The sequence below is a fragment of the Helobdella robusta genome (assembly GCF_000326865.2).
Source record: "Helobdella robusta unplaced genomic scaffold HELROscaffold_40, whole genome shotgun sequence".
Lineage (NCBI taxonomy): Eukaryota > Metazoa > Annelida > Clitellata > Rhynchobdellida > Glossiphoniidae > Helobdella > Helobdella robusta.
In genome coordinates this window covers 370,058-397,686 of record NW_008704903.1, presented here as the reverse complement: position 1 = coordinate 397,686, position 27,629 = coordinate 370,058, and the positions used below count along the sequence as shown (strand labels likewise).

The window sequence follows — 27,629 nt, the reverse complement described above, 5'->3', positions numbered from 1 at the left end:
GGGAAGACTGTGATTTTGAAATTCTAAAACCGATGAACCTTTTTCTTCATATAATTCCTGTTTATTTCCGCTATTCCAGTTTTTGGGTAAAATGGGATGATTTTCGAAATTTCCAAATCAACGACCTACTATTTTGTGCTAATTTCCGTCCAAGTTTCAAACAGAACTTTCAGTAATTTTTTCTTGCACGAATGGCTTGGTGGGGTGTGGATGCATTCCTGTACCTTCCCGGTGCCAGCCTTTTTGGGTCCACCACAGGGTACATTGATTGATACGTTGTCGTTGTTTTTTACCAAAAATTATTTACTGAGAAACAAATAACGTTATATTGTTGTTGTAGTTGTGGTTGTTGTTGTTGCAGTTGTGTTGTTACTAATAGGATTGTTATGCGGTGGAATGTTCACACGATAAAGACTGTATGAGCTTTGCTGACGTGTTCACATTATTATTATTATTGTAAAAAAAATTTTTATTGTTATTATTATCAATTAGGTCAATCTATCAACTATTATTTTATGGTTTTTATTATTGTATTATTTCATGGTTTTGCTAATTTTTAGCTATTGGGGAAACAAAAGCGTTCACATTATTAATAATATAATTATTTTATTATTGTTATTGTTATTCTGACAGTTATTAAATATAACGACTGTGACGTATATGTATATGATTCAATGGAAAAACTGAAGGCAGTTGTTTCCAAACTGGTTTTTGAAAGTGAAAGGACAGGCTTGCAAATTAACATCAACAAAACAGAGTGAGTGCATGGTTATCAGTGAAAGCAAAACCGCCCTAATCTATTATAGAATGAATGAATGAATGAATGAATGAACGAACGAACGAATGAATGAATGAATGAATGAATGAATGAATGAATGAATAATAGAATGGGTGAAAAATTGAAACAATTAAATATTTGGGTGTGTGTGAGTGAGTGTTGTGTGTGTGTGTGTATTTTGCATTTAATAGTCGTAAGACGAATCAACGAAGCACATTTGCACTAACAACACCTGACATTTAAAATATTTTAAAATTTAAATCTGAATTTTCAAAGAATTACAAAAAAGAGCTTTTAAACCAATTTGATAGCAAAGATAAAAAAGATAACAATAATTAATTATATAGCGTAATCCCACCATTCCAGCGGATATAAAATTACTATTCACGCTAATAATTTAAATCTTTAAAAGTTAAATACATATAATTTACATGCGAAAAAGACAAAAATTAATTTTTCTCGACCGAAAAACTGAACAACTTAAAAAACTTGCAGGCTGCCATGGAGTGTCTGTCCATTTGAGTTAGAGTTACAAAACGTCATTATGAAATTTACACAAATTCTTCTCACTCAACGGCTCTATTGTTCTGGTCTTTTTTTTGCAAGCAGGTGAATCGCGTAATTATCCACGCAAGCACGTGAATCATGTCATTAACCGCATCCTGTGAGATTTTATTTATTTATAGGCAAATGTTGACGATAAATCTTTCAAATCTTCAATTGTATGCAAAAGACATCAAAAATAATATTATTATAATTGAAAATTATTGAATGAATTTGAAAGATATTTTAATTAAATAATTTTTTGAGGTTGACAGTACTGTCAGCTTCAAAACATTTTTTGTGACTTCGATCATGCCGAAGTTAACGGTTCTGGCCAAGTTATTTTTGATCACAGCGGCTCTCTTCAACAACATCGTTTCGGCTTCAGGTTTGTTGTTTGAATTTTTGTATTTTATGCAGTGGCAAATCTAGAAAGGACGCCGAGAAACGCTCTCACTTAGGGATGCACTGTTGACGATTCTTGGCTTATTCTATGAAAATGTGAATTGTTTTGAAAATATATGTCGAGAATTAAACCAAGATAGATTGCTATTTCTTGTCTAGAATTTTCATTGCTTCAATAATTTTTAAATTTATTTAATTATTTTCAAAACTTAGTGATAATATTATCAGATTTTTATTACAGTGAAAAAAGTTTAAAAATTTTTTTTCTAGACTGCATGTCGAAAGATGGAACATACCATGGAAATTTGAACGTGTCAGCGTCGGGACAACGTTGCTCCCCTTGGTTATCCACCAAACCATGTTCTAAGGTTGGGATGGTAGTGTTTGTTGCGTTAATGCTTTCAATACGATAATGAAAACCTCAACACATGGCAAAAAATAGTTTTCGTTATATGTGAGCGACTATGTATCGTTTATAAAAACATCAAATTATGATAACAATTATGGGGACCGATATCAACTTGATAGGGAGTCAGCGATGTGAATGCGACTTTCACCCATAATTTCTGTCGGAACCCGGTTGAACCAGCCAGCTGCCATCACGAAAGGCCTTACTGCTTTCTGGACTCCAGTAACAACTTGTGGGAGTTTTGCGATATGCCGATCTGCGGTAGGTTGGAGTTTCATTTGTGATAATTATTTAAGTTGGAAGAAAATGAATAACTTCATTTATACCTAAATCTCTTTATATACTACTCCAAGGTTCTGAACCTTCGACAACCTGCCTGAATGCTTTAGGGCTTGGAGACGGACGCATTAGAGACGATCAAATATATGCACCGACTCAATATGACGACAGTTTCAAACCTAGCTTTGCCAGATTCAATAACTCAAATACAAGTAAATGACAATTTTTTTATTTATTTTTGGTGTTATAATAACTTTTATATGTTTAAAAGACTAACTTGCATTTTTTCCTCTATCTGAGTAAAAATTGATTTGAAATTTTTTGAAAGATGCGTGGAGAGCAAGTGTTAATTATCCCCGATACGTCTACTTGACTGTCAACTTAACCGCTATCTACACGATAACTAAGCTAGCCATACGGAGTGTTTCTACAGCGAGTTACTACTATGTTTCGACATTTAAGGTAAGCTTTTTAACTTTTTAAAATTCTGAATATGTTTCAAAACTTGCCTTTAATTTAATCACGTTGCTATAGTGAAATTTCGAAACATGAAATCACTGCATATAGGTAGTCTGTCTGTACGTAACAGTAAAATAAACTTAACGATGTGAAAGTCTGATGAAAAAATATGATTTTGGTTAACTGTTTTTGAATTTTGAATGATAGTTTCTCACAAATTTTACTTTTTGGCTTCCATGTCATTTCATTTAATTACACTGTGTTCGATATTTTTTTGGTTTGATTTGACGAAAATAAACAAATTGACTTAAAATGCTGATTTGAGCGTTGAAGAATATTCCTTCCAGATCATGTACTCAAATGATGGCTTTTCCTGGCAATTTTATGGCAACGGAGCCGACGATTTGGCTGAAGCTCACGAATTTGAAGGGAACCACGGCAATTCAGACATCAGTGTGGTGTACTTTGACACTCCTATCCAGGTAAATATGTATACATTTCAAAAATATATGTACTGAAAATTTCATGTGCATGAAACGTGAAACAGAAATTTTAATTTAAAGCATTTTGGTATTGTGTGTAATGTATTGAAATAAAAAAATATTAATAACTGTTTATTACATTATATTAGTTATTATCTTATCATCATATTTTTTCATCAAAGTTTTAAATTAATTTCCAAATTTTAGGCTATTCTACTAGCAATAATACCAACTTCTTATTCCCTTTTACCAACATTTCAATTGGAGCTTTATGGCTGCCTCGCTCCGACAATCGTTTCCACAAAAACTGAAATCACGCAAAATATCAATGTGAGTGTTTGCAATGGAAAAAAATTCTACCTATCGCTAGAATTATTTTATTAAAAATCCGAAATAATGCTCTTCTTAGTCGAACGTGTTTTGGTCAAAATCAAGCAGTCCTTACATAATAAGAAGTGCAATTTTGGTGGGTGTCGGTGTAACACTCACAATTGAGGCTGGGGTTAAAGTTATTTTTGTTGGTAATACTGCTTCTTTAACAATCTCAGGTAAAAATATTTTATGTTTTTAACATTTATTTTGAGATTTTTTGCTAAACCATTAACCACATAAAAAACATTTAAAGCAGAAATTTTAATTTAAAACAATTTGTTATTGTGTGTAATGTATTGAAATAAGGAAATATTAGTAGCTGCTTATTACATATCTTTTCTTACTATCATATATTTTTCATCAACATTTCAAATTAATTTACAATTTTTGGGATATTCTATTAGCTATAATTTTTAGGATGCTTGGACTCCAGAGGTATTATTGGCTTAGAAGTTCAATTTTTGTCCAACAACGTGCTGAGTTATTACGCCAGTGTTGATTATTTTAACGACAACAAAAAATTCTGGCAAGGACTCATTTTCTCTTCTGATTTCTCTGGTAAATGATTTATTTCTCCGAATACTATGAGACAAACTCTGTACATACCTATTTCAATTTTGTTTTTCAGCATGTAACAACTTTGCCGTCAGAAACCTGTACGTGCGAGGATCTGGATTAACAACCAACTTGAAGACGATTTCGTTTAGTGGGCTCGTCGTTAAGAACGCCCCAAAAGCAGTTTCCTTAACAAATTACGAGAACGTCACTTTCAGCAATTCTTTGTTCAAAAGCAATCAAGTCAGTTTTTAAATTTCAACAAATAAGATTGAAATACATTTCACTGAATATTGAGATATCGTGAAATTTTCGTTAATTTTTCAGATTGGTATTGTTGCATTAAGAAGTCAGTTGACAATCTACGCATGCAGGTTTTTAAATCATGAAGACGCGGCACTGAAAATTGATGAATATTCGGATGACACTCCTTTAGTTCTGTCAATTTCTGACTCTCTCTTCCAGAATAACTTCTACGGACTCTATATTCATAAATCTCAGACCTATTCGTTGCCCAACGATACTTTACAAATTATCAACACTGTATTTGTAAATAACAAATTTAGGGCGATCCGCATTTATAATTACAATTATGTTGGAGTCAACTTCATCTCCTTTTTGATTCAAAACTCAACACTTTCTGCTAATCTTGAAATTCCATTTTACCTGTACATCAACAATAACGCCAACATAACGATCACTCAATCAAAATTCATCAACAACTATGGAACTTCTGCTTTACAAATTTTCCTGCTCCCTGGCACAAACTTCAAATCATTACTTAGAATTGATTCGAACGTTTTTTCCAACAACACAATGGATGAAACAATTGCGTTAAGCGCTGAGTCTCCCAGTGAAGTCACAATTTCAAATAACCAGTTGGTAAACTTCAATACTCCTTATGAAATCGCCTGCCATGCACCTTACATTAAAGGATTCGGGTACAATGCTGATTTAAACTATTGGGCCACCACTGATACAAGAAACATTTCTGATCGCATTTTTGACATGTACAAAGACTCGACTCGATCATTCGTAAGGTTCTCTTCAATTTTGAAAAATGAATCGCGAGATAGTTTGTTGGTTTTAAGTGATGCGAGGGCTTTGTACAAATTCAATGGCACAGTTGGAGGTTTGTTAAAGTTTTTTCATTGCTTATAATACATCTGTAGCATACATTTCCATTCCATAATTTAAATTTCGAATACTTCTTTATTTAAAAATAGGTGAATTAAAAAAGAACAATATATTTTTTTACTAATATTCCTACCACTTGGCCACCAAAACTTAAAAAAAATCAACATCATATTTTTGAAGGAACAAAATTCTTCACTTTTCTTATTTTGACTAATTAATTAATTGCAACTAAACATTATAAGACTTGCTGAACATTTCGGTACAGAGCAACTTTAAATTTTGCACAGTCTGCGTTCGAAGTCAGTCACTGCACCATTACAATAATGCAAAACAAGGGACTTCTACGGTTATCACTAACTCGCCAATCAAAACTATCCATACGTTGACTTCAGTAAAACTTCATTCAAGAAAGTTGAATTAAAATTTTATTTAAAACGCGATTTAGGTTCTGTAAATGGTAACATTGTGTTATCTTCGCTGGAAGCCAAGGGGTACAACGTGACAAATACTATATTTGTAACAAATGGCGGCTGTCTCACTATTCAAGGCCCTTTGCAGCTAAAATTCAAAACTGCAACAGGAATCGTTGTTGAAGGTAGAACATTTTATTTCATTTTATTGCTTTTTTATTAATTTGCTTATATAATTGTTTTGAAGGTGGTTGTTTAAAAATTGACGGTAATGTGACTCTAACATCGTCAGATAAACAGTGGAATGGAATTAAATTCTTAAATAGTAACGGTGAGCTTTTGGTTTTAAGTAGCAATTCGTGTAAAGCAATATTATCTGTAAAAGAAATTGCAAGATATTTGGTTTGTTAGTACATTTCTCAAATAATTTTTCATACCTTAGGATCAATGCTTAAGAATATTTTCGTTAATGCGTCCATCTGGCCTCTTGAAATTATCAACTCCTCAGTCACTGTCCAGACTTCGACGTTTGATTCACAGAACTTTTTAAAATTTTCCGACCAATCGTCTGGAAAAATTTTGCTTGATGGTCTGAACGTCAAATGCGGTGATATGTGTGTTGAGATTTTTCAGGTCACAAACCTCAGTCTGTCAATTTTAAACTCCAACGTGTTTTCACAAAACGAAAATATTTATCTCTCTCTTAGAAATACTGAAAATCTAGTTAGTGATGGTTTCAAAATATTTACAAACTAAAATTTAATATTTCAGTTGAATATTTTATTTATTAATCATTGACTTTTTACAAACTTTTAATGAAAATTAAAAATTGTTAGTCTGGTTGTTTGTTCATTTACTGTTTGTGCAAAACGCAATCAAATAAGGACAGCTTTGTTTAAAATGCTTGGCTTTACATGCCCATATCAGTAGTTTGGATGTGCAGTGCATGCATTTGCAACTAAGAAAGATTTTAAAATAAATATTCGTAAATTTTTTTGACGAAGCTTAATGGCTGATAAATAAATTAGAACCTACTGAAAATTGTTGCGATATTCCATTTGTTTGAGTGTAACATTGGTTTTTAAAGAGGTGCGAATAAAAATTTGGCAATTATTATTTGTAAACGTTCAAATTTTCAACATTCTTATTAAGTTTGATGATATACATACATACTGTAACTTTTAACTCAATAATATGCTTTGCGGTTGAGCTAATTTGATTTTTTAGTTTGATGAAGCATTGAAAACACTGAATATATCGAATGTATAGAATATTTAGAATATTTTGTAAACTATTTTGTGATAATTTTTAGGAATTTGTTCTCGAAAATTCCACTTTTACATCAAGTTCGGATTGCATTGGTCATGAATATTACTACAATAACAATAATTTAAACTTTCGTATATCAAACAATGTCTTCAAATGCGTGAAGAATGTTATTAACATTAGAAATGCTGAAAACTTCGCAGCAAGGATTATTGGGAATAAAATAATGTCTGGTTACATAACTATGGATGTCATCAATCCTTTGTCGGTCGAGATTAGTAATAATGAGCACACATCGATGTTAACCTCAACTTTCAATTACTTAGTTAACTTGTCATTGAGAAACCTCTATGGAGTAAATGATTTAACCCGGAATGGTGTCGTAAAATTGGAGAACAATGTTTTCAAAAATGTTTCAAGAGTGTCAGATTCTTCAATTTTAACTTTGAAATGCAGCAGTTCTGGAAACATCAATTATTATTATAAAAACGTCATCTACGTTAATAACAACATGTTCATTGGGAATAATGTAACGGGAGTTGTCTCGACCGATTGCTCCGGTCTGGCGTCTGATCGTAACGTTTTAAACAACCCAAATTCAGACTACGAACTAAAAATATTAGACGGCATTAAGAAGGAATGGCCTGCTGTCATATATTTTGCTAGAAACTATTGGGGAAATGCTTCTAATCCAAGTTTTAGAGTTCTAGACGAACTTGTCGACCAGACTGTCGTGAAAGCCGTTATTGGTCCCTGGTTTCGTGATTCCGACATGACTTCATTAGTGGCGCAGACATCAACTTTTGATAAAGGTAACAGTCAAATTGGTGGAAGAATGGATGGCAACGTGGTTCTGACAAAAGACAAGTCGCCATATTCAGTTGTCGATGACATTTTTGTTCCTTCTGACAAAAAGTTAACGATTGAACCTGGAGTGACCTTGAACTTTGTATACGGGGGAATTACAGTTGAAGGTAGAAATAAAAAAATATATATTCCATAGAACAACATAAAAAATAAATAAATGGTGTTTACTCTTCGTTTGCTTTTTCAGGAATTTTATCAGCTAATGGGATTGAGAACAGCAAAATTCAATTCACCTCCAAGGGTAGCAATTTCAACTGGAAGGGGATCAAATTTCAAAAAATGTTTCAAGGTTTTTGACATTATTTGAAAATCAGCAATAAATTGTTTGTAAAGAAGAAAAACTATAAAATATTATAACTCTAGAATGATATTCTTTTCGTTACAGTCTGCATTAACTTATAATCAATTAACTGAAGTTTATCAGCAAAGTGAATTATTGTGAAATGCAAATAAACTAACAATGAAAATAGTCTCAAAAAATCACTTGATAATGAAAATATCACTTCAAGATTGGCTGATCAAGAAAGACTTCAATTGGTGGGCCGTGTACATCAACAGCGCTTGGTATGTCGTTGATTTGTTGGAAGACTCGTACAAAAAGCAGACAGCCGATCTGATGTGCCGACAAGCCGGTTATAAAGAATCAGCCAGTCAGACACTTTTTAAATGCAAGTTAGTCAGTTTTTTTTACAATTCTCTTTTCGGTTTCTCTCAAAACAATCAAACAGGAGCACATGCACATGTTGTACATAAGTAAACTTAGATCCATGCATGACTACAACAATATTTGAGACAATAAAATGTCTTTTAATAAAAATTAACTTGTGAAAAATTAAAATATTGTCTTATGAATAATTGAATAATGATAATGACTGTAAATCATAAACAAATAAACTTGAAATAAATATTAATGATTGAAATCGAAATCTCCAAAATCAAGCACCCTTAGCTCTGTTGAGCAGATTTTGGTTCCGCCATGTATCAATAACTCTGGAATGTATCAAAGAGCCACATTACATTGTCCCGACTCAAACTCCTTCTCCGTGCAAGACTGCGATATAATATTTTATAAGAGCTCTTCCAGTTTTTACAATGTAACTTGTATTGATCGACCACCAATGCAAACAGGTTGTTACAAATTTGTATGTTACGAATGAATAACTGAACCCTGCATTTTCACTTAATGTAACAAATACAAAACATAGTAATACAATGAAATTTATACCTCTTAGAAAAATACGTCAGAATAACCGCCAAATCAGGAAAGAGACTCACCGTGACGTCAACCGATGACGTCATTTTGGATTCTCAATTGAAAAGTGATAGTGATGTTTTTCTTCAAATAACACCTTGCTTGCTAGGAACGGTCTCTGATTGTTACTCGCTGATGTCATTAAAAAAACCTGGATGGTTTTTGAGGTTGACGTTTTGTAAACTGCTTCTTGTGGATTTTGTATTTAAAATGAAATTTGCTAATTATTTAAATTTAGGAAAAATAGTAATGGCTTGGTTCTAGATCCCAAAAACAATCCCAGACGTCTTGCTGACTTTAATAAAGATGCATCTTTTGTTTCAACACCACCTTTCAATCCATCTGATTCTGGTCACGTTTCCATTAAAGTTCTTTCTTCATCTGCTCCAGCTGACAATGTCGTCATCAAAGTTAATGAGACTTCTTCGTCATTAAGCTTATCTACCATTTTTGAAGCTACATCCTCCAGTAGTCAAAGCGCATTCAGTTTCAAATTTGAAGCGTGGGAAGGTTCGACCGCTGCAAGAAAAAAACGAGCCACTGGTTGGTTTATTTTGAAAATGTTTTAACACTCTACTGTGCATCTATTGTCTATTTTGTCAGTTTTTCACAAAAAATATTGTTAAACATTGGAATCTGAAAAACTAAGCTTAACTTAGAAATTTTGTATTATCATATTATTGAGTTTTTGTACACAAATCTAATCCATAGAAAATTTAAATAAGATATTTGTTTAAATAAAGATGCTAAAAGTTTTTAGAGTATTGCTGCGGAGTTTAATGAGAGAAAAATTATGGGTAGTGTCATCAGAGGAAAAATAATTTTTGGCGATTCATTTTAATTTCATAAAAGCAGAAAATGATTAATAAAATAAAAAAGCCAACCTTTTAGATGCTTTCTTTTATGAACTCTTTTCAAACCAAAACCAATAAGATTTATTTTTATAACTCAATTTGTTTGAATGCTAATGTTTCCAAGCCACATTCGATCATTTTATGCGATTAGCAGGTACTGCTGGAGAACGATCAACTCTCAATCATGTCAGAATGTTCAACCCAGTTTTGGGAATTTCCATCCAAGGTCAACTACCCCTTCTACAGAACATTGAAATCTACAACAGTTTTTCTCACTCCCTCCAAATAAGTGGCTATGCGACTGGCAATTTTACAATTGAGAACTTGCTCTCCCTTGATTCAAAAGGATCTGGATTGCTTTTCAAATTAGTCGATTCACCGAGTGATTTCCAATGCTTCATAACTAACAACACTTTCGTAAACACAAAAGAGGCCGCAATCAAATGGACGGGCCAAGGATCTCTCGTCGTAGATAGCTGCAATTTTTTACAATTTCAAACTTACGCAGTTTCTATGGAATCGTCTAGAGTTGAAAGCAAGCTATCTAAAGCCATCATAAAGTCTTCTCAGTTTAGGTCCAAAATGTATACAATTGTTTTAGAAATATATGGAAGTTCAATTACACCATATTTTTATGTCTCTGTCGAAAACAACGATTTCGTCGAAGTAATGTTTAAAGAAGATTATTACAATCATTATATTATGAAGTTGAGTTATTTGAACGCCAATTTAGAAAACAATAAATTTCTTGACTGCAGCTGCACCTATCTCATTTATTTGGTTTCTTGCTACCAATTGAGAGTAAGCTCAAATTTTTGAAATCTATTTTAAGACTGATATCAAATTTTGGAATCAAATTTTTGCCTAATGTTGATCACAAATATATATTGGGTTTAAATATTTTCAGGTTTCAGGAAACTCCATCATCAACAACAGCATAGCATATGAACTCATATTTTTATATTCTACAACAAGCGCAATTATAACGGATAATATATTTCTGAACAACAAAGGAAGAGGACGAACGATACGTTACTTCAATTACTACCATTCCTACACGCTCACCATCAACAACAACAGTTTTTATAGTCCAGATCTACAATGGGATGTGTACATTGAGTCGAATTGGGATCGACTGTCTGGAGTCTCGGCTACGGTTTACAACTTGAAATACAACAAGTGGATGGTAACAGATTGGTCCAGTGCACTTCAAAGGTTAGTAAGCGGACTTTCACACGTTCATTCACCTTTGGATTCATCTCCGATTCTAAAAATTCATTCATCCATCTCATCGATTGTAATTGTTCTCTTGGTATTTTTTTCAAATTTTAATTTGTAATTAGTTACAGCTTAATTTTTTTTGTACACTTCATCTTAGATAGTTATTTTATTTCATTATTTATTTTATTTATTCGAATTCTTTGCATGCTGTATTGTTCTATAAAAAATATTATTAAACCTTTCAAGCAAAATTATTTGCCTACCTGAGTTTTTCAACTGAATAATCTTACAGTTAATTAGTTGAAAATGTAATTATATTTTTCTCTAACAATCACCTGAACATCTAATTTAAAAAAATTCATTCAAGAATCTTCTGTTTCTATAACAACCCGAATAATTTTCCTGTCGATATCTGGCCTTCAACACTGGTCAACAATGGAAGTGAAAAAAGTGTTGATGTATCTATTCCAGATCCTAACCAATATAATGGTAATTTTTTTTTATTTAGTTATCTAAATAATAGCCAAGCTAAGCTAAAACATAGTTATTTAGTCAGTTTGTAGAATAAATATAAGCTTGCGCAAATCATACAGCGCTCCGTTGTCGGCAAATTAGCTCGATCGGTAGTAGAGCCATGTCTTGCGTTGTTGTTGCGTGCTGACCTGCCTTGAATACATTCTGTCCAAAACTTGAAGACAATTATACGTGATGAGTGTTTGGTTGGTGCTTGCGCGCGCCTAATGCGTGCGTGCGTCGTGTGATCTAGAATATTGTGGATGTCACAGCCTTGTGATGAGGCAAAAGTTTAACTGTAATTAAGGAATATTTAAGTATGTAAGAGAACATGCGTATTCAAAATAAGAACATAATGATCGTAAAAATAGACCATTCAAAAAGTTTGTAAAGTTTAATTTTTAATTTGCAATGAAAAAATAGATAAACAATTTGTTAACGATCGAACACGTTTTGCAGAGTTTTTTGGAGGGAAAGTTGGCTATTCGAGAGTTCTCAGTAACAATTCGATTGGCTTCTACACCATTTTGCATTCTATATACGTTCCGTATGTTTGTTCTTCAAATTTTAAAACAATTATCTTTGAATTATGATACAAATTTATTTTATTTCATTAATACATCTTTTTACAAATTTTTTGAAAAGGTCTTAAATTTTTTAATTTTTTTGGAAAAAGCTTGACGATCTTTTATTTGCTTATTATTATTATAAATTTTTAACAGTTTGATATTGAAAATTTTTTTTAGTTTTATTGGTCTGAGGGACTGAAATAGTTTTCAGTTCAAATTTTAACAAATTTATATGAAGGATTTCGTTCATTTTTGTCTTGACCTTAGTAAAATGTTCAATTGGTGGGAGGCTTTAGCCCCAAAACTTCCTACCTATTCTAAGTCTCCGTGGATAACATGGATATATATAATGGATAGTGACAACTAAATATTTTATTGATATTTTAATTTGTTTTGTTATATTTCAATTCCAATGTACAGACCAAATGTTACTCTAACACTAGTTGGAGGAGTGGTGTTGAAATTTAACGATGGAGTAAGTTTGGCCGTGGAAGGTAAAAAAATGTTTAGGATTAATAAAATTTTCATTTTTTATAGATCAACTTTGAAACTTATTTCTAATGGACCATTCTAGTTATTTATTATTTAAATGTTCAATTATCTCAACGGTTCAATTGTTTGTTTAACGTTAATTATTATTTATATTATTATTATTATTATTCAAAATTAATTCAAAATTTGTATATGTTTTTAAATGCGACGTCTTGTTTTTTTTTAAATGTTCACGATTTTATTAATCAAATGTTCAAAAATGTTACAGTTCAAACTGTTTTTGTTGCCAAAATATCTAGAAAATACTTGTGGAATCATTTGCACACGATTTTACGAATAAAAAATATATTTGATTCAACTTACAGGCAGCTTAATAATCCAAGCTAACGCGAATTCTCCCGTCAGATTAATAAACCCAGCAACCATTTCGATAACATCAAGTTTGGCATTAATTTTTGGCATTTTTGGTTAAAAACATACAAAATATTCAATGGAAAAAAATTATTTATTTTTGAAAGGCGAAATCATTTTGAATCAAGTGGAGGTCGTGGGTGTATCTAGTTTTGTAGTGTTGAAAGCCAATAAGATGAGCCTGTCAAACGTGAAAGCCAGCAACGTTTTGGGCGAATTTAAGATGCTTGTAGGCACTGAAAACACGATCAGTTCTGCCGCTGTTTCGTCGGATGTATTTACTAAGTGAGTCAGTTTTTAATTTTAAAAACTTGATCTCGAATTTTATAACAGCTGATTATTAACAAATGTTTAAATATTATTTTATAATTTAATGAATATTTCTATGGAGTACTCCACCAAAAATTCAGTTTCAACCCAGGGACCGAGGTGCTGAAGATAAGCAACTGCGCATTCAACCAAGTCTACAAAATGACCATTGCTAAGTACAATAATAACTACCCGACGAACTGTTCAGTGAAAGTTAGCGGTACTAACTTTGCAGACACACGACTGAGTATCAGTACAAGTGATTTTGCAGGAGCAAACATTGAAATCATCCGGTCGTCATTTTCAGACGAACTTTCCTTATCTCACTACGATGGCGCGGCTATATCGCTTAACCTTTACAATAATGACAACAACATTCTGTTGCAGGAAAATTCTTTTGAGTCTCTGTCGTCCCGTTCTATACAGATTACTCGAGCAACAAATTTTCAGTCGAAAGACAAGATTGTCGTTCAAGTCCTGGACAGCACCTTTTCCAATTCGATTGACAGTTCCGTCGTTCTCTGGAATATTTATGGGATAGAGGCCAAAATATTGAGAAACAAATTCACTTCGAACATGGCGGACACAACCAAAAACTACAACATGGTAAGTTGCAAGAAATTACGTCACAGTTGATCATGTTCATTTTTTTTCATATAGTTATCATGAATAGTTAAAACTGTGGTACAATTATAAAACAGGCTTCAGTGAGTTACATGTATGATGATTATTGGGGAGCGATCGACCAGTGGCCTTCAGTTCAGTCTGCAATATCGCAAAACAGGTTCGAAAATAACGGCGGGAAATGTATTTTTGAGATCAAAACCACATTGAGTGATAAGGAACAGTACTATCTGGACCTCTTCAACCGGACAAACTCTCGATTCGACGTGACATCCAATGTTTTCCTGAACAATTTTCCATCCGAAGGAGTTGTTTGCTCCAGCCTCCCGATTACTACCTTTTCTTCGAATTTGTTATCAAATCCACTTGTTAGGTACTGAATTAATGACAATTTCATACATTTTTTGATATAATCACTTTTCTTTATTTTTCAGATACGATTTTGTTGCTAAATATAAATCTGGATTCAGTCAAAATTGTACGTATAATTGGTGGGATTCGAACATCTTGGCGAATGTTAAGGCAAGGTTGAAGGACACAACTGTTGATCCAACTGTTGGTCGCATAATCTTCGAGCCTTTTTTGAACGAATCAAAATTTTCTTGTTTGGCAGTTCAATCCTGCTCAGGTAATGGCATGTGCGTGGCTCCGGACGTCTGCCAATGCAATGCGGGATGGACTGGCTTAAACTGCAGCAAATATTCGTGTTCAAGGTTTGAAATTTTATTTCAATACTAATTAATAGTATATAAAAATAACTATTTCAAAAAATTAATTAAATTTCTAGGGTTTACGATTGTTTAGATAAGGGTGTCTGCGTTGGACCAAACAATTGTAGTTGCAGTCCTGGTTGGTCGGGTGAAGATTGCTCATGGGCTGACTGCAGACAGCAAAACAACTGTTCCGGAAAGGGAATCTGTGCCGGCCCAAACCAGTTGGTCGCATTCGAATTCAAACTAAAATTTAAATAAACATCCGATTGACGGAAGAATATTTGACTGCTAATAAAAAATTTCAGGTGTGCATGTGCCTCACAATATTCCGGTTCCGACTGTTCTCAGTGCAAAACAGGTTGGTGGGGAAGTAACTGTGCTCCATGTCCAAACTGTGTTCACGGGATTTGCAACAAAGTTAACGGTAAAGTTCGATACTTATGCGATTCCAACTTATAGCACTCATTGTTTAAACAGGTCTATGTGACTGCACCGACCAAAATTATGCTGGTCTCCTGTGCGATCAGTGTGCACCAAAATTGTCTGGACCTTTCTGTCAACCGCTGGTCAGTTTGCTGAACATCTCGCCTGACTCCGGACCTGATGCTGGAGAAACAAATATTTTCATTAGTGGAAATAATTTGCCAAATGTTGCAACGTACAAATGCAAGTGAGATTTTTTGTTAAGAAATATTCAAACATGTTTCTGTAGTTACAAATAATCATTGCATGTTCCATTAACATGTGCATGCCAAAATTTTACTCCAAAACTTCAAATGAAAATAACTTTTTGCTGCCTAGATTCGACGGCAATCTAGAAGTTCCTGGAACGTGGGTATCTGAGAACAAGATTGCATGCGTTAGTCCGAAGAAATCGGCAGGTGTTGTGCTGTTGGAAGTTAAAATAAACGAAATTGAAGGATATCTCGACTCAAAAGTAGACTTTTACCATTTATTCATTTAAAACACGCCAAACCGGTTTTATTTGCACAACTACTTAAAATTAAGAACCTATTAATTGCATTTAATGTTTTTTAAAATGTTGTTAAATTCTTTTCAGTTCTATTTTACTTACAATCCTTCATGTCCTGTTAACTCGTGCGGGAGCAACGCGGTTCCCAAGCGAGGCGCGTGTGACATGGGCCGATGTACCTGTTTCGTGCCCTGGTCTGGCGATGGCTGCGACCAGCTCGGATTGCCACCAGAAATTTCTCCAGTTAAGAATTTATCACTAGTTGAAGGACAAAATTTCATTTTACAACTGACCGTGGATCAAGTTTGTGGATCAAGTTGAGTTGGTATTCATTTATTTGAAAAAAATTAATCTCTAGGTTTTTGTTTTAGGGCAGCTCTATATTGAGATGGGTTTTGATATTATCTCCCGAGCAAGCAAACCTAGATGAGAATTTAGGTTTATTAACTTGGACGAGAGTTCCCGCGAACACGAAGTCGTATAACTTTAAAATTGAATGTTCAAATAAATACGGCAAATCTGTGACGAGTTTTTCAATTTCGGTAGCACCGTCATATTCGTTAGTGATCGATTCCCTACCAAAAGGTCCTTTCTTACAACCTCAACCAGTCACGATTAGTGGCAAAATAGCGTGGGTTGATTCCAAGGGCAATGATAATTTCAACAATTCTGAAATACCTCTGGTTCTCCTGTAAGTACAGTTTTTTTGGTGTGTTTGGGAATTTTCAAGTGATTTTTTTATTAAAGTTACAATATTTTTATTTGCGTTTTTTTCCTAAACCTCAGAATAAAATCAAATTATGGTCTGAGAAAAATACCAACGACAGCCTCGTCAGTTCCTCTGAAGAGTATTTTTAGCATAAACTTTCAACCTTTTAACTTTGAAGTCGGTCTGACAGAAGTGGTACGAAACGTTTAATTCTTTTTCATAACATCTTATAATCAATTGTCGTATGTTAAAATTATTTAAAATAAATAAATTTTGTTTCTGAATTGAATTTTTGGTAATTTAAAATTTTTTTTTTCTGAATTAGGATGCAGTTCACCCAGCAATGGTAGGAAATACGTTGACGAATGTGCAGCAAAGTTGGACTGTGTACGGCGTGAATTTATTTTTAAATCCGGCGAGTGTTTCAGGATATGTTGACAAGTACCAGTTTAAAAACTTCTTGACTATTCATAATAATGGATTGGATCCTTTGACAAGATTATATCTTCTGGTTGGTTGTGTTTGAAGATTGGAAATTAGATTTTATTAGTTAAAATCTAACATAAAATTACAAAAAACAAATTTATTAGAAATATCTACGTTTTAGCATCCAATTTTTTTGGATATTTATAAAATGCTGAAAAATTTTGTGGTCGCGAGATCTGATTACATATTTAATGCGTATGTTTTATCAACGATATGAAAATTAATGTTACAAGAAATAATTTTATGTGCATTGATTTTGTTCCTCAAAACAAATTTTTCGATTTGGAGAATTCAAACATAAGGCGTACGTTAGCTTATGTACTTGTGCATATTTGTCTGAAGCAAGATTACTTTTCCATTTTTAAACAAAAACAATTCAGTTAACATCTAACATGAAGGTAAAAAAATTAGGATAAGCATCAACCTGCCTACAGATGTACACCCCGCCGATGGAACTGACTCTATTCTCAACTTCGTCACAAATCTCTTGCAAATGGTTACCATCGACAAACACTCTTATCAAAAACTGTTCCTTGGCAGTCATTCTAAGATCCAATGAGAGTATTTCCCTAAACGCCAACATTTCAGGTTGGTGTTTAATTGTTATTAAAACAAAATTTTGGCATTGACTATAGGAATTATTATGGTGATGTACTTTTTTCAGCTGACCAAGGACTATCTGGTTCCTTCCCAATTACATTCGTAACATCTGAAGGTTTGAATAAAAGAGTGATCTTCAGTTATGCATTTCAACCAAGGAATCCTGCATTCGAGTTGGTGCCGGGTGTCATTGAATCATCTGTTCCTAGGGGCGGAGTGCTAATTAAACAAGTGAACGTTTCTATTTCAATTCTTGGGTTTTTATTTTTCAAAATTCTCATTTAGTTTTTTCCATTTGTATAATATTTCAAAGTTTTGTTTTTGCAAAACAGTTTCAACATTTAATTCTAAAGTTAAAATTCTTTTGAATAATTAATCGTAAATTTTGTATGTAACTTTAAAAAACGGTTTGCAGGTGCAAGTAACAAACGTCGGAGCAAGATCCGCAACAAATGTACTCCCTCAGTTTCCCAGCATTCCAAATCTGAAATTCATATCTTTTGGCACGAACGCAACAACCCTGACCAGTCTGTCTCAACTTGGTCTTGTTCTCGAACCAGGTCAGAGCTCTACTTTAATTTTTTCCTACAACCCACCATCAGCTGCGGCTATAGGAGACGTCCAAGGAGCCGTTGCAATCGTTTCGTCAGAAACTGGAGCTACGTTTCAATTCAGGTTTGATTCCAATGGCTGACCGATGTTAAGCTGAAACTAATAAGCTCAGTGTCTTGTCATGAAAAATGTTATTTACAATTGTAAAAACAAAACTTTCATTTTTTTCAATTTGCAGGTTTACAATAGTGTCCACAAGTTACTTAAACCTAACGGTTAAAGTTGAAGACGAATATACGTACTTCTCCGACGACAAGCCGTTGCTGGCAGGAGCCAAAGTGGTCCTCACTTCTGAATACTCAGACTTTATTGCGACAAAATTTACTGACTCCACGGGTAATTAACTATTAATTAATAAATATCAATTTATTACGGAATAATTTCACTGCTCCGCTTCAGGAATGGTGACGTTTGTTAACATCTTGGAGGATTATTACACCCTGCAGACGTCAGCTGATAAGCATATTCCTGATTCGCGCGTAATATTTGCATCGCAGGATCAAGATGTCGTTTCCGTCTTTGTTCAAAGGAATGCTGTCACTTACAGGCAGGAGACATTTTTATAATAATTGAACATACAATTTTTAGAAAACAAATTCCATTGATAATGATTTTAATATTTTGGTGATGAACAAACAAGAAAACACGAATTGTAACAGTTGGGCCGTGAAAGCAGTTTCCCTAGAAGACAGATACGACATCACACTGGAAGCTGATTTCACCACCCACGTCCCCATCCCCGTTGTAACAATGGAACCGAATGAGATCGACCTTGACCTACTGGAAACTGGAGTGTTGAAATCTTTGCAGTTTAAGATTACAAACCACGGATTAATCTCTGCTAAAGGATTTCAAATAACGTTACCTTCTATTGGTGACCACCCTTTCCTCACACTAACAATGGTGAACATTCTCTTATTTCCAAACATTTAATAATCGTCTGATACAGCCTTCAACGTTGCATTATATGAATTTGTTTCCAATGCACCCGCCGTCAGAACAACACGGACTTCGGAGACATACCGGCCAATACAACCTTCTACGTCGTCGCTGAGGTACTCACGGATGATGCGAAAAAGCAGCAATATGTGGGCTCCAGTCTGGCTAAAAGGAATATAAACAAAAGAAGCATTATGTAATAATTTTTGATTATTTTCTTTAGTTCAATTTCAGATTAGTAACTTAGCATTATGTAATAATTTTGGATTATTTTGCTTAGTTAAATTTTAGATTAGTAACTTTATATAACAATATATTTAAATTCGTATTATGTACACAGAGGTTGTTTAGGCATATCCATTAGGGCAACATATTTTTACGTGTGCGACACCAGACGCTATGTTTCAGTTGGCGTGTCCATTCATAATGCGGTGATTTGTACTTGGAATTTTTTTGGATTTGGTTGGGGCTGGTGGATTGGAGGTTTGAAAATTTTTGATTTGTTGTATTGTTGAAATGCTTGGGTCTTGCTGTAACAGTGACCAAGTTTGGATGCAGAGTGATTTCCGCCCCACCCGTAAAATGTGCGTGCGCGCGCGTTGATGCCTTTGAGAAATAATTAAAAAAAGATTAATATTGATAATACTTATAAATTGAAATAATATCTCCAGTTTTCACAAATGACATATTTGTTTGTTCCAAATGTCTTTTATTTGCTTCACAGTGCTAATGTGAATAAAATAAAAAAAATTGAAATATCAGCTGATAAGGAAAATTCAAAAACGTTTAAAAACAGGTCGGTTCGGTGTGGTAGGTGTGTCTCGTGTCAGCTGTGGGTGCAACTCAAACTATCCTGAACTTTGCTGGACCATCTTCTCTTTCGTTTCCAGATGCATATCTGTTTACTACCAACCGAACAGAATGTCATACGGTTATCACGTGATGCAGTGCGTCAGGAAGGTGCACTCCCTAAAAATGTAAGTTGCCTTTTTAAATCATTTCAAAATAAAAAAATTTATTTCAAATTGAATACTAAATTAAAATTTAATCGGTTATTCACTTAGTAAAATTAAAATCTTCATACAGTATTTTATAACCATAAAACATTTTTCAGCAGAAATCGTTATTTAATTTTGTCATGAATCAAACAAATTTTTAAAAAATACTTCAAATGACAGGTGTGTAAAGCTTATTGGGGGTTGTCAGTCAGGGAGTGGCTCTGGCGGAAGTAATGGGGGAGGCTTGGGAAGTGGCGTAGGATCCGGAAGTGGAAGTGGTGGAGGAACAGGAACAGGAAGTGGTGGAGAAACAGGATCAGGAAGTGGTGGAGGAACTGGAACAAACGTGCTAAGCAAAGAAGACCTTGGGCCTGTATTGGCCAAAAGATCGTTAGCTATCAATGAATTCTACGTACTTGGGATAACGTTTTTAGGAGATGAAGCTTGGTTTGTATTTACATTTATTTATATTATTTTTCAACTTTAACAGTTTTTCATGATTTTATAAAGAAAAAAGTGATATACTATTTTTTATAATTAAAACAAATTATTAATATGCATGCCTTTCAAGGCTTTACCTCCAAGAGCCGCCCACTCAATGGTGGTCCGAAATTTTTGAACCAGCATTCTCCGAAACCAGCGAAGGTGGTTCAGTCGTGACCGCAAAAGAGTTCGATGTCATCCTGAAGAGTCCACTTCCGAGCAATGCAACTTTGGAAATGGTCAGGAAACTGGTTCTCCGCTACAATTCATCATTTGCCGATTGGGACAAGGGAGGCAATGGCTCAGGGGATGGAATGATCAACCTGGGAAAAGTTCAGTCAAGTGAAAACAACTTGAAAGCCTACGAAAACGAAGCCAAAAAAGTTTGTGTAAACTTGTTGAATAATTGAAACTTTTTTTAACTTTAATTTTTAACAGGCAAACAAAGCCAGCATCAGTGATTGGTACAATGAAGCTTATGATATTTTTCAACGATCAGAATATGTACGTTACTCCCATTTTTCATTGAACGTATTTTACAAACATGGTTGTTTTGAAGAGTGTTCATCATATTTCAGAGCCCCGAACAAGGTGTCTGCGCAAAAGTGCGTATTCAAATCCAACAACATGTCACACTAACGAGGACTGGATTTGAAGCTGAACTGCAGCTGGAAAATGGCGAATCAAGCGATTTGACAAATATCAAAATCGTTCTAGAAATCACCATTAGAGGAACTGGCAACACCACAAATGATGCGATTTACAAGTTCGCGATAGGTATGTTTCGCTCCACATTCTCCGTTATCTAAATTAAACCAAATCGAATTTGTAGATTTTTCCTATTTTTTACAGGTCAATCAAAATTAGAAGGCATAACAAATGCATCGGGTAATGGAGTTTTACTGAAAGGAAAAAAAGGCATCGTGACTTGGCTGATCATTCCTTACTCCTCGGCAGCTCCGACTTCAGACACTCAGTACAACGTCGGAGGCACTCTTCATTACACCATTGGTGTGAAATTATTTCAGCCATTATGCAAATTATCTCTATCGATTTTGATGGTTCATTTTGTTAATTTTTGTAGGAATAAATTTTAAAATTAAATACTTTATTTTTACAAAAAAATTTTAGGCAATGAGAGTCTGACAATTCCTTTGTTTCCCGACACGATCACAGTTAAACCTGATCCTCGTCTCTTCATCGACTACTTCCTTGAGAAATATGTCTACAGCGATGATCCCTTCACTACGAGTTAGTCTCAATGAGATAGCTATTTCTGAACATTCATAAATAACTTTAAAAAATTTTAATCCATTTATTCATGCCAACAGAAAAAAAATTTAAGTAAACTATTAAAACATTCCATCTACAAATTATATTTTTATAAAATTATACCGTCAACCAGATGTCGTTGAACCTGCAGTCCCATTCATATTGGGCATGATCATCACTAATTCCGGCCGCGGGACAGCCACGGATCTCAAAATAACATCTTCCCAACCTAAAATTATCGATAACGAGAAGGGTCTGTTGGTGGATTTCAGAATTGTAGGCACGAGATTGGCCGGCCAGGATATCTCGCCGTCACTAAGCATTCAGTTTGGAGACATCTCTCCAATGTCGGCTGTTTCGGTTCAGTGGATAATGACTTGCTCGCTGTCTGGGACCTTTTCCAACTTTTCGGCGACTTTCCAAAATACGAATCCACTTGGTGACTGTTGAATCTTAGTACTCAATTTTTTTTTTAATTAAAACATTTGTTTTGGAATATTTTTCTACAGGCGATTCAAAACTTTCTCTACTGGAAGATGTCAAATTTCATGAGCTGCTTCACACAGTCCTCATTGATAATCCAAAATCTGACTCCATAGTTGATTATCTCGTCGTTGATCCAGACATCACGGTCGATGTAATTCCAAACTCGGTGTATGACAGTTCAAATGGGACCAGACCGTTGAATGTCTCCATGTGTAGCACTAGCAGCAGTGGTCTCGTTGCTTTTGGGACAACACTCAAGGTAAAATAACATTCTGTCTCTCGCTTATTACTGTTTTAATCAACAATTAAAAATAAAAAATTTTAATTAATAAAATTTGTTAAGTGTATTTGAGGTTATCATTTTTCAATATTTGAAGGAAATTTACGGATAATGCTTGCCATTTTTATTTTCCTAATATCAAGATTTCTAACACTATATCCTAGCTCACAGTCACATGTGACAAAATTGGCTGGTCTTACCTGAGAGCCCTTTTTCCGCCAACGTTAAACGCTCAGCAAACATTCACGTCAGTTACCAATTCCAATGGGAAGTATTTGGATGTTCGGCACAATGTTTGGCTGCAAGTTATTAGCAAGAAAAATTATTTACAAATCTTTGACTACATTTCTGCACCGGGTTTCTCGTTAATTTATTTATTTTTATTTACACAAAATTTTTCACTGAAAGTTAAATTAATTTTTACGTTTGATGCTATTTTTTGATTGAAAAACAATTGATCATAATTTTTTAGGAACGCACGTCTATACCCTGTACACAACTCGTAGTAATCTGCACACGCCAACGTTTACACCCAACAACTTTAGTGCCACTATATTAGAAAATCTCACTCCACCCCAAGTTTTGATAGCTGTTAACAATGCTACGGATGAAGATAATGATGTCATCACATATTCACTGCTGCCACAAGATGACCTTCCATTCAGCATTGCGCCAAGTACTGGTTGGTGAATTACATTTTTTTTTGTGGGTTTTAAAAAAAATTTTTTAAGTCTTTATTTAAAGATTGACATTGTGTAATCGTGAATTTAACAAAATGACTTTTACATTTAAAATATTCGCAGCTCAAGTAAGTTAAGCTAACGATCTTTTAACTTCTAACAAAGCACGTGAAGTATTTTTGGCATTTGAAACAAATGAATTTGATTAAAAAATAAAATATAAATGTTTTTGAAATAATTTCAAATGAGTGAATGATTATAGACGCAAATGTTTAGGGCATTAACACAAAAAAGTTTTAACCTAATTACCATTTCAATATCCTGCGTGGAAAATTATTTTGACTAACGCACTATTTTAAAAGGATATTATCGGAGATGAATTTTTATTTACAATCAAAAAAGGAATCATCAGCTCTACGAGACAGTTGGATCGAGAAGAACGAGATCAGTACAGCATCATCGTCCTTGCAACTGATTCTGGGAATCCTCCAAAATCCGGATCGGCTGTGGTGTTTGTCATTGTAACCGATGCCAACGACAATCCACCTCAAATTTCTGGACTCTCTGAGTTAATTATTGCAGAAGATGTCACTCCATCAGGTGCTGTCATACTAGGCAATGTTCTCGTGAATGATAAGGATGCACTGCTGAATGCCGTTGTTACGACCACACTGCTACATCCGGATAATCAAGATTTGTTGACTTACGATAAAAATGATCTAACAATTAAGTCAACTTCCTCATTTGCAAATCACGTGGGAGTGCACAGTTTTTCTTTTGTAGTGAGAGACTCTGGCTCTCCCCCCTTAACTACTGTTGCTAATTTCACGCTGAAAATCGTCAAATCGAATAAATTTAAACCGAGTTTTAACAGCACCAACTACACTTTCAGCGTTAACGAAACCAACTTTGTTGGAGTTGTCATTGGCAATGTATCTGCTTGGGATGGAGATGATCCAAATGAAAAGATAACTTTCAACATGGAAAGCTCTGTTTCACTCAACACTGTTCCATTCAATGTGGGTATCGACACTGGATTGATAACTAATTTGCTTCCTTTGGTTTCAACGAGCGAAAATACAATAATTAAGTTCAAAGTTCTGGCTTTCGATAACGGTGCTCTGCCTACGGGTCAGTTTTCTAATTCTGTTGATGTTTCGGTGAAAATTGAAGATATCAATGACCACTACCCAATGTTTTCCAAGCCAAGTTATTTTATCGAAGTAAATGAAAGCACTCCGATCAACACCGAGCTCATTCTCGTTCCAGCATATGATTTAGATTTCGGCCTAAATTCTGAAATTAAAAATTTTTCTGCCAGAATACTTTCACCTCCAAATTTAAATTTCAACATCTATTTCATACTTGATGCCGACAACACAAACAAAAAATTAAGAATCCAGAATGCAGCAATCCTCGCCAAACGATCGATTGATACGTTTGTCATCGAACTGAAAGTTGCTGACTCTGGTGTTCCATCTTTGGAGTCGACATCAAATTTAACATTATCCATTTTGGAAGTCAATAACTGCGTGCCTTCTTTTAACAGCACGGAAACAAACATTACTGTGTTCAGGAAAATTCCTGTAAATTCCCTTCTTTTCATGTTCAAAGCCGACGATTGCGATCTGAATCGTTAGTTTTATTTTGAATCAATTTCAATTTAGTTGGTAATTTTTTATCTTATGACATAAAATTTTATATTTTAGCCCAACTGACTTACTCAATGGTTCCAAGTCAGCCATCTGTTCCTCAAAATTTTATTTCCCTCAACAAAAACAGCGGATCGATTCATTTGATTACATCTTTAAGTTCCAATTTGACTATAAAACAGTTGAAAATAACGGTTCAGGCTTTTGATCAGTTGCACGTATCGTCAAACAATCAGTTCTTGAATATATTTATCAGTGATGTCAATGTTCTCCCGCCTGTTTTTAAGCCAAAAGTTTACGAGGTGAGGTTCTTACGTAGAAAATATTTAAATAGTTTTATTCTCTAAATAATTAGTTCTCAATTTTCAATTTCTTGGTACCATTCGCATTTTTTCATTGAAATTCTAGACAACTGTCTATGAATCCCTACAAGTTGGAACAGTGTTAGATGTCGTGTTGTCATGCACAGATGACGATAGCCTATCGCTGTTCTATCGCATCCGCGCCGGCAATGATGACAACGTTTTTTCCATCAACGTCTTGACTGGTTGGGTTTAGTTGGATTTTTATAATAAAATAAAAATGTCCATAATAAAATAAGATAAAAATTCCTAGACTCAAAGAAATTTTACTAATCTTCGAATGTTAAACCCAATAAACGTTGCGTATTTTGATTGCAGGTCAGATAACCCTAGCGAAATCTTTGAACTTTGAAGAAAAAAGTTCATACAGCCTGACAGTCACTGCATACGATGATTTGGATCAGAGCCTAGCCCTCAACGACTCAGCAACTGTTCAGGTCAATGTGCAAAATGTTAATGAGTTTCCTCCGGCCTTCCTTGACCAGTCGGGTATCACTTTGAAGTGGTTCAGTGGCCAGTTGGTGCCTAACCTTTACAAGGTTGGCGTTTCTTTTTCTAAAGCTTGCAAACTGAACGTTGTTATGATAAAAGGTTGAGAGTCACTTTATCTTAATCACTTGTCAGATATATCAATAACACTTGCACACACACACGCACACACACACACGCGCGCGCAGCGTAAGTGAATACGCGTATATCCACGCATCATAAACATTATGTATTTGCAATTAGGTCCAAATTTAAGATATTTAAATAATTTTCGATTCAAATTGCTAAATCGAAATGAAATTTCCTAACAGTTTGCAGCTAAGGATGATGATAACGACAAAGTCACGTTCACTTTGATGCCCTCCGCTGAATCAAAATATTTTTCATTGGACCCATTGGCTGGCTGGCTGAGTGTTATCAAACCGGTCGATCAACCTTTGCAGACGATGATTCAGATCAAAGCCACGGATAATGGTGTGTTCATTTGTAATGAAATGGACGTCATAGTTTTTAAATGTATGAATCGAAATGTGAAATATGAATAGTGGTTAATTGTGTTGAGACTGTTTGTGCAAAATTTCAAATGCGTAGGATTGTTAAATTGAGTTTTATGATTAATTTAAACGGACAGCTTAAAATTTGAAAAATAATATTTACTTATCTTAATCAATTAAAATCTCAATTAATCAATTAAGTAATTAAGTAAGTAATTTTCCAGGTAATTAAAAAGTTCACTTATTACCTCAAGGTGTCCCGTCGTTTTCTACAGTTTTGGATGTGGTTGTTGTTGTCATTGAGAGCCCAACAACAACCATTACTACGACTTTTACTACAACAGCCACAACAACAACAACTACTGCCCAGCCAGAGCTTGCCACAACAACAATTTCGGGTTCTGCCTTTTTGAAGTTCACATTCCTCCTCATTGGTCTCATTCCTATACTGGCATTGAATTTCTTGCCTTAAATGCGTGCTCTATTTGAATAAGCAACATTTATTTCACTGACTCGCTTTTTTTGTTCGTATTGAAATTTTATATCACAAGGATGAAGTTTTGTTATTTTTTTGTAGTTCAGCTTTTTTTCAACCTGTATGAACTGTCTAACTTCATTTTTAACATTTTTCTAACAACTTTTCTTTCATAGTTTGATGATTTTTTAATATAATACACTCGCTTAAGCAATTCAACGACCATTTCATTTTTTGAAACCGGCAACAAGCCAACAATTAAATTTAATCATATAATATCAAAAAACATAGTTTAAGTAAAAAAGATTCTATCTAGTACTACATGTCTGTAGGCAAAAAAATGTAAAGTCGCTTTCTAAATCATATTTCCTTACGTATATGGTGACAAATAATTTAAATAAATTTTCAATGTCTAGATTTCGGTCTCCATGAGTTGAACATAGAAATTTTAAGGGACTTTCTGCAAAAAAGTCTCGATAAAAATATTAACTTGTACAGCTCTTCATAATTGCGAAATATTTTTTAGAAACTATTTTATGACATCACTCTAGGCGGGCGCAAGAAAAATGTCTTTTTGTCACATTATTGGAAAAATAAACATATAATAATAACAATAACAATAGTAAACTCATATATTACAAATAAACAAGAAATTAACTCAATCAAAAACTAAAACGAGACTAAATCGAAACTAGGCATGAACGCTGGCACTATTGGAA

General features: G+C 34.1%; 1 protein-coding gene across 1 annotated transcript; it reads left to right on the top strand.

Annotated features, from left to right (window-relative positions):
• Positions 1-1,633: 1,633 nt before the first annotated feature.
• Positions 1,634-27,418, top strand: HELRODRAFT_176894 (hypothetical protein; the record flags this gene model as incomplete). The annotated part of the gene is made up of 65 exons (XM_009025141.1): positions 1,634-1,709; positions 1,997-2,094; positions 2,255-2,396; positions 2,489-2,626; positions 2,743-2,876; positions 3,221-3,355; positions 3,563-3,685; positions 3,765-3,903; positions 4,356-4,525; positions 4,610-5,414; positions 5,662-5,718; positions 5,865-6,014; positions 6,077-6,160; positions 6,272-6,462; positions 7,142-8,069; positions 8,150-8,251; positions 8,472-8,634; positions 8,903-9,090; positions 9,195-9,372; positions 9,453-9,757; positions 10,223-10,869; positions 10,976-11,283; positions 11,657-11,778; positions 12,262-12,349; positions 12,792-12,865; positions 13,382-13,559; positions 13,685-14,189; positions 14,285-14,580; positions 14,642-14,920; positions 14,995-15,141; positions 15,226-15,278; positions 15,398-15,590; positions 15,722-15,857; positions 15,981-16,196; positions 16,265-16,584; positions 16,680-16,797; positions 16,928-17,113; positions 17,523-17,676; positions 17,753-17,919; positions 18,104-18,248; positions 18,303-18,363; positions 18,479-18,636; positions 18,700-18,836; positions 18,889-19,203; positions 19,299-19,435; positions 19,580-19,722; positions 20,036-20,216; positions 20,418-20,684; positions 20,809-21,103; positions 21,159-21,224; positions 21,299-21,497; positions 21,573-21,731; positions 21,852-21,971; positions 22,126-22,431; positions 22,502-22,737; positions 22,923-23,115; positions 23,231-23,440; positions 23,562-23,566; positions 23,801-25,073; positions 25,148-25,392; positions 25,499-25,637; positions 25,771-25,991; position 26,130; positions 26,260-26,415; positions 27,327-27,418. 65 exons carry the CDS (start codon positions 1,634-1,636, stop codon positions 27,416-27,418), a joined length of 13,953 nt encoding a protein of 4,650 aa, XP_009023389.1.
• Positions 27,419-27,629: the final 211 nt, after the last annotated feature.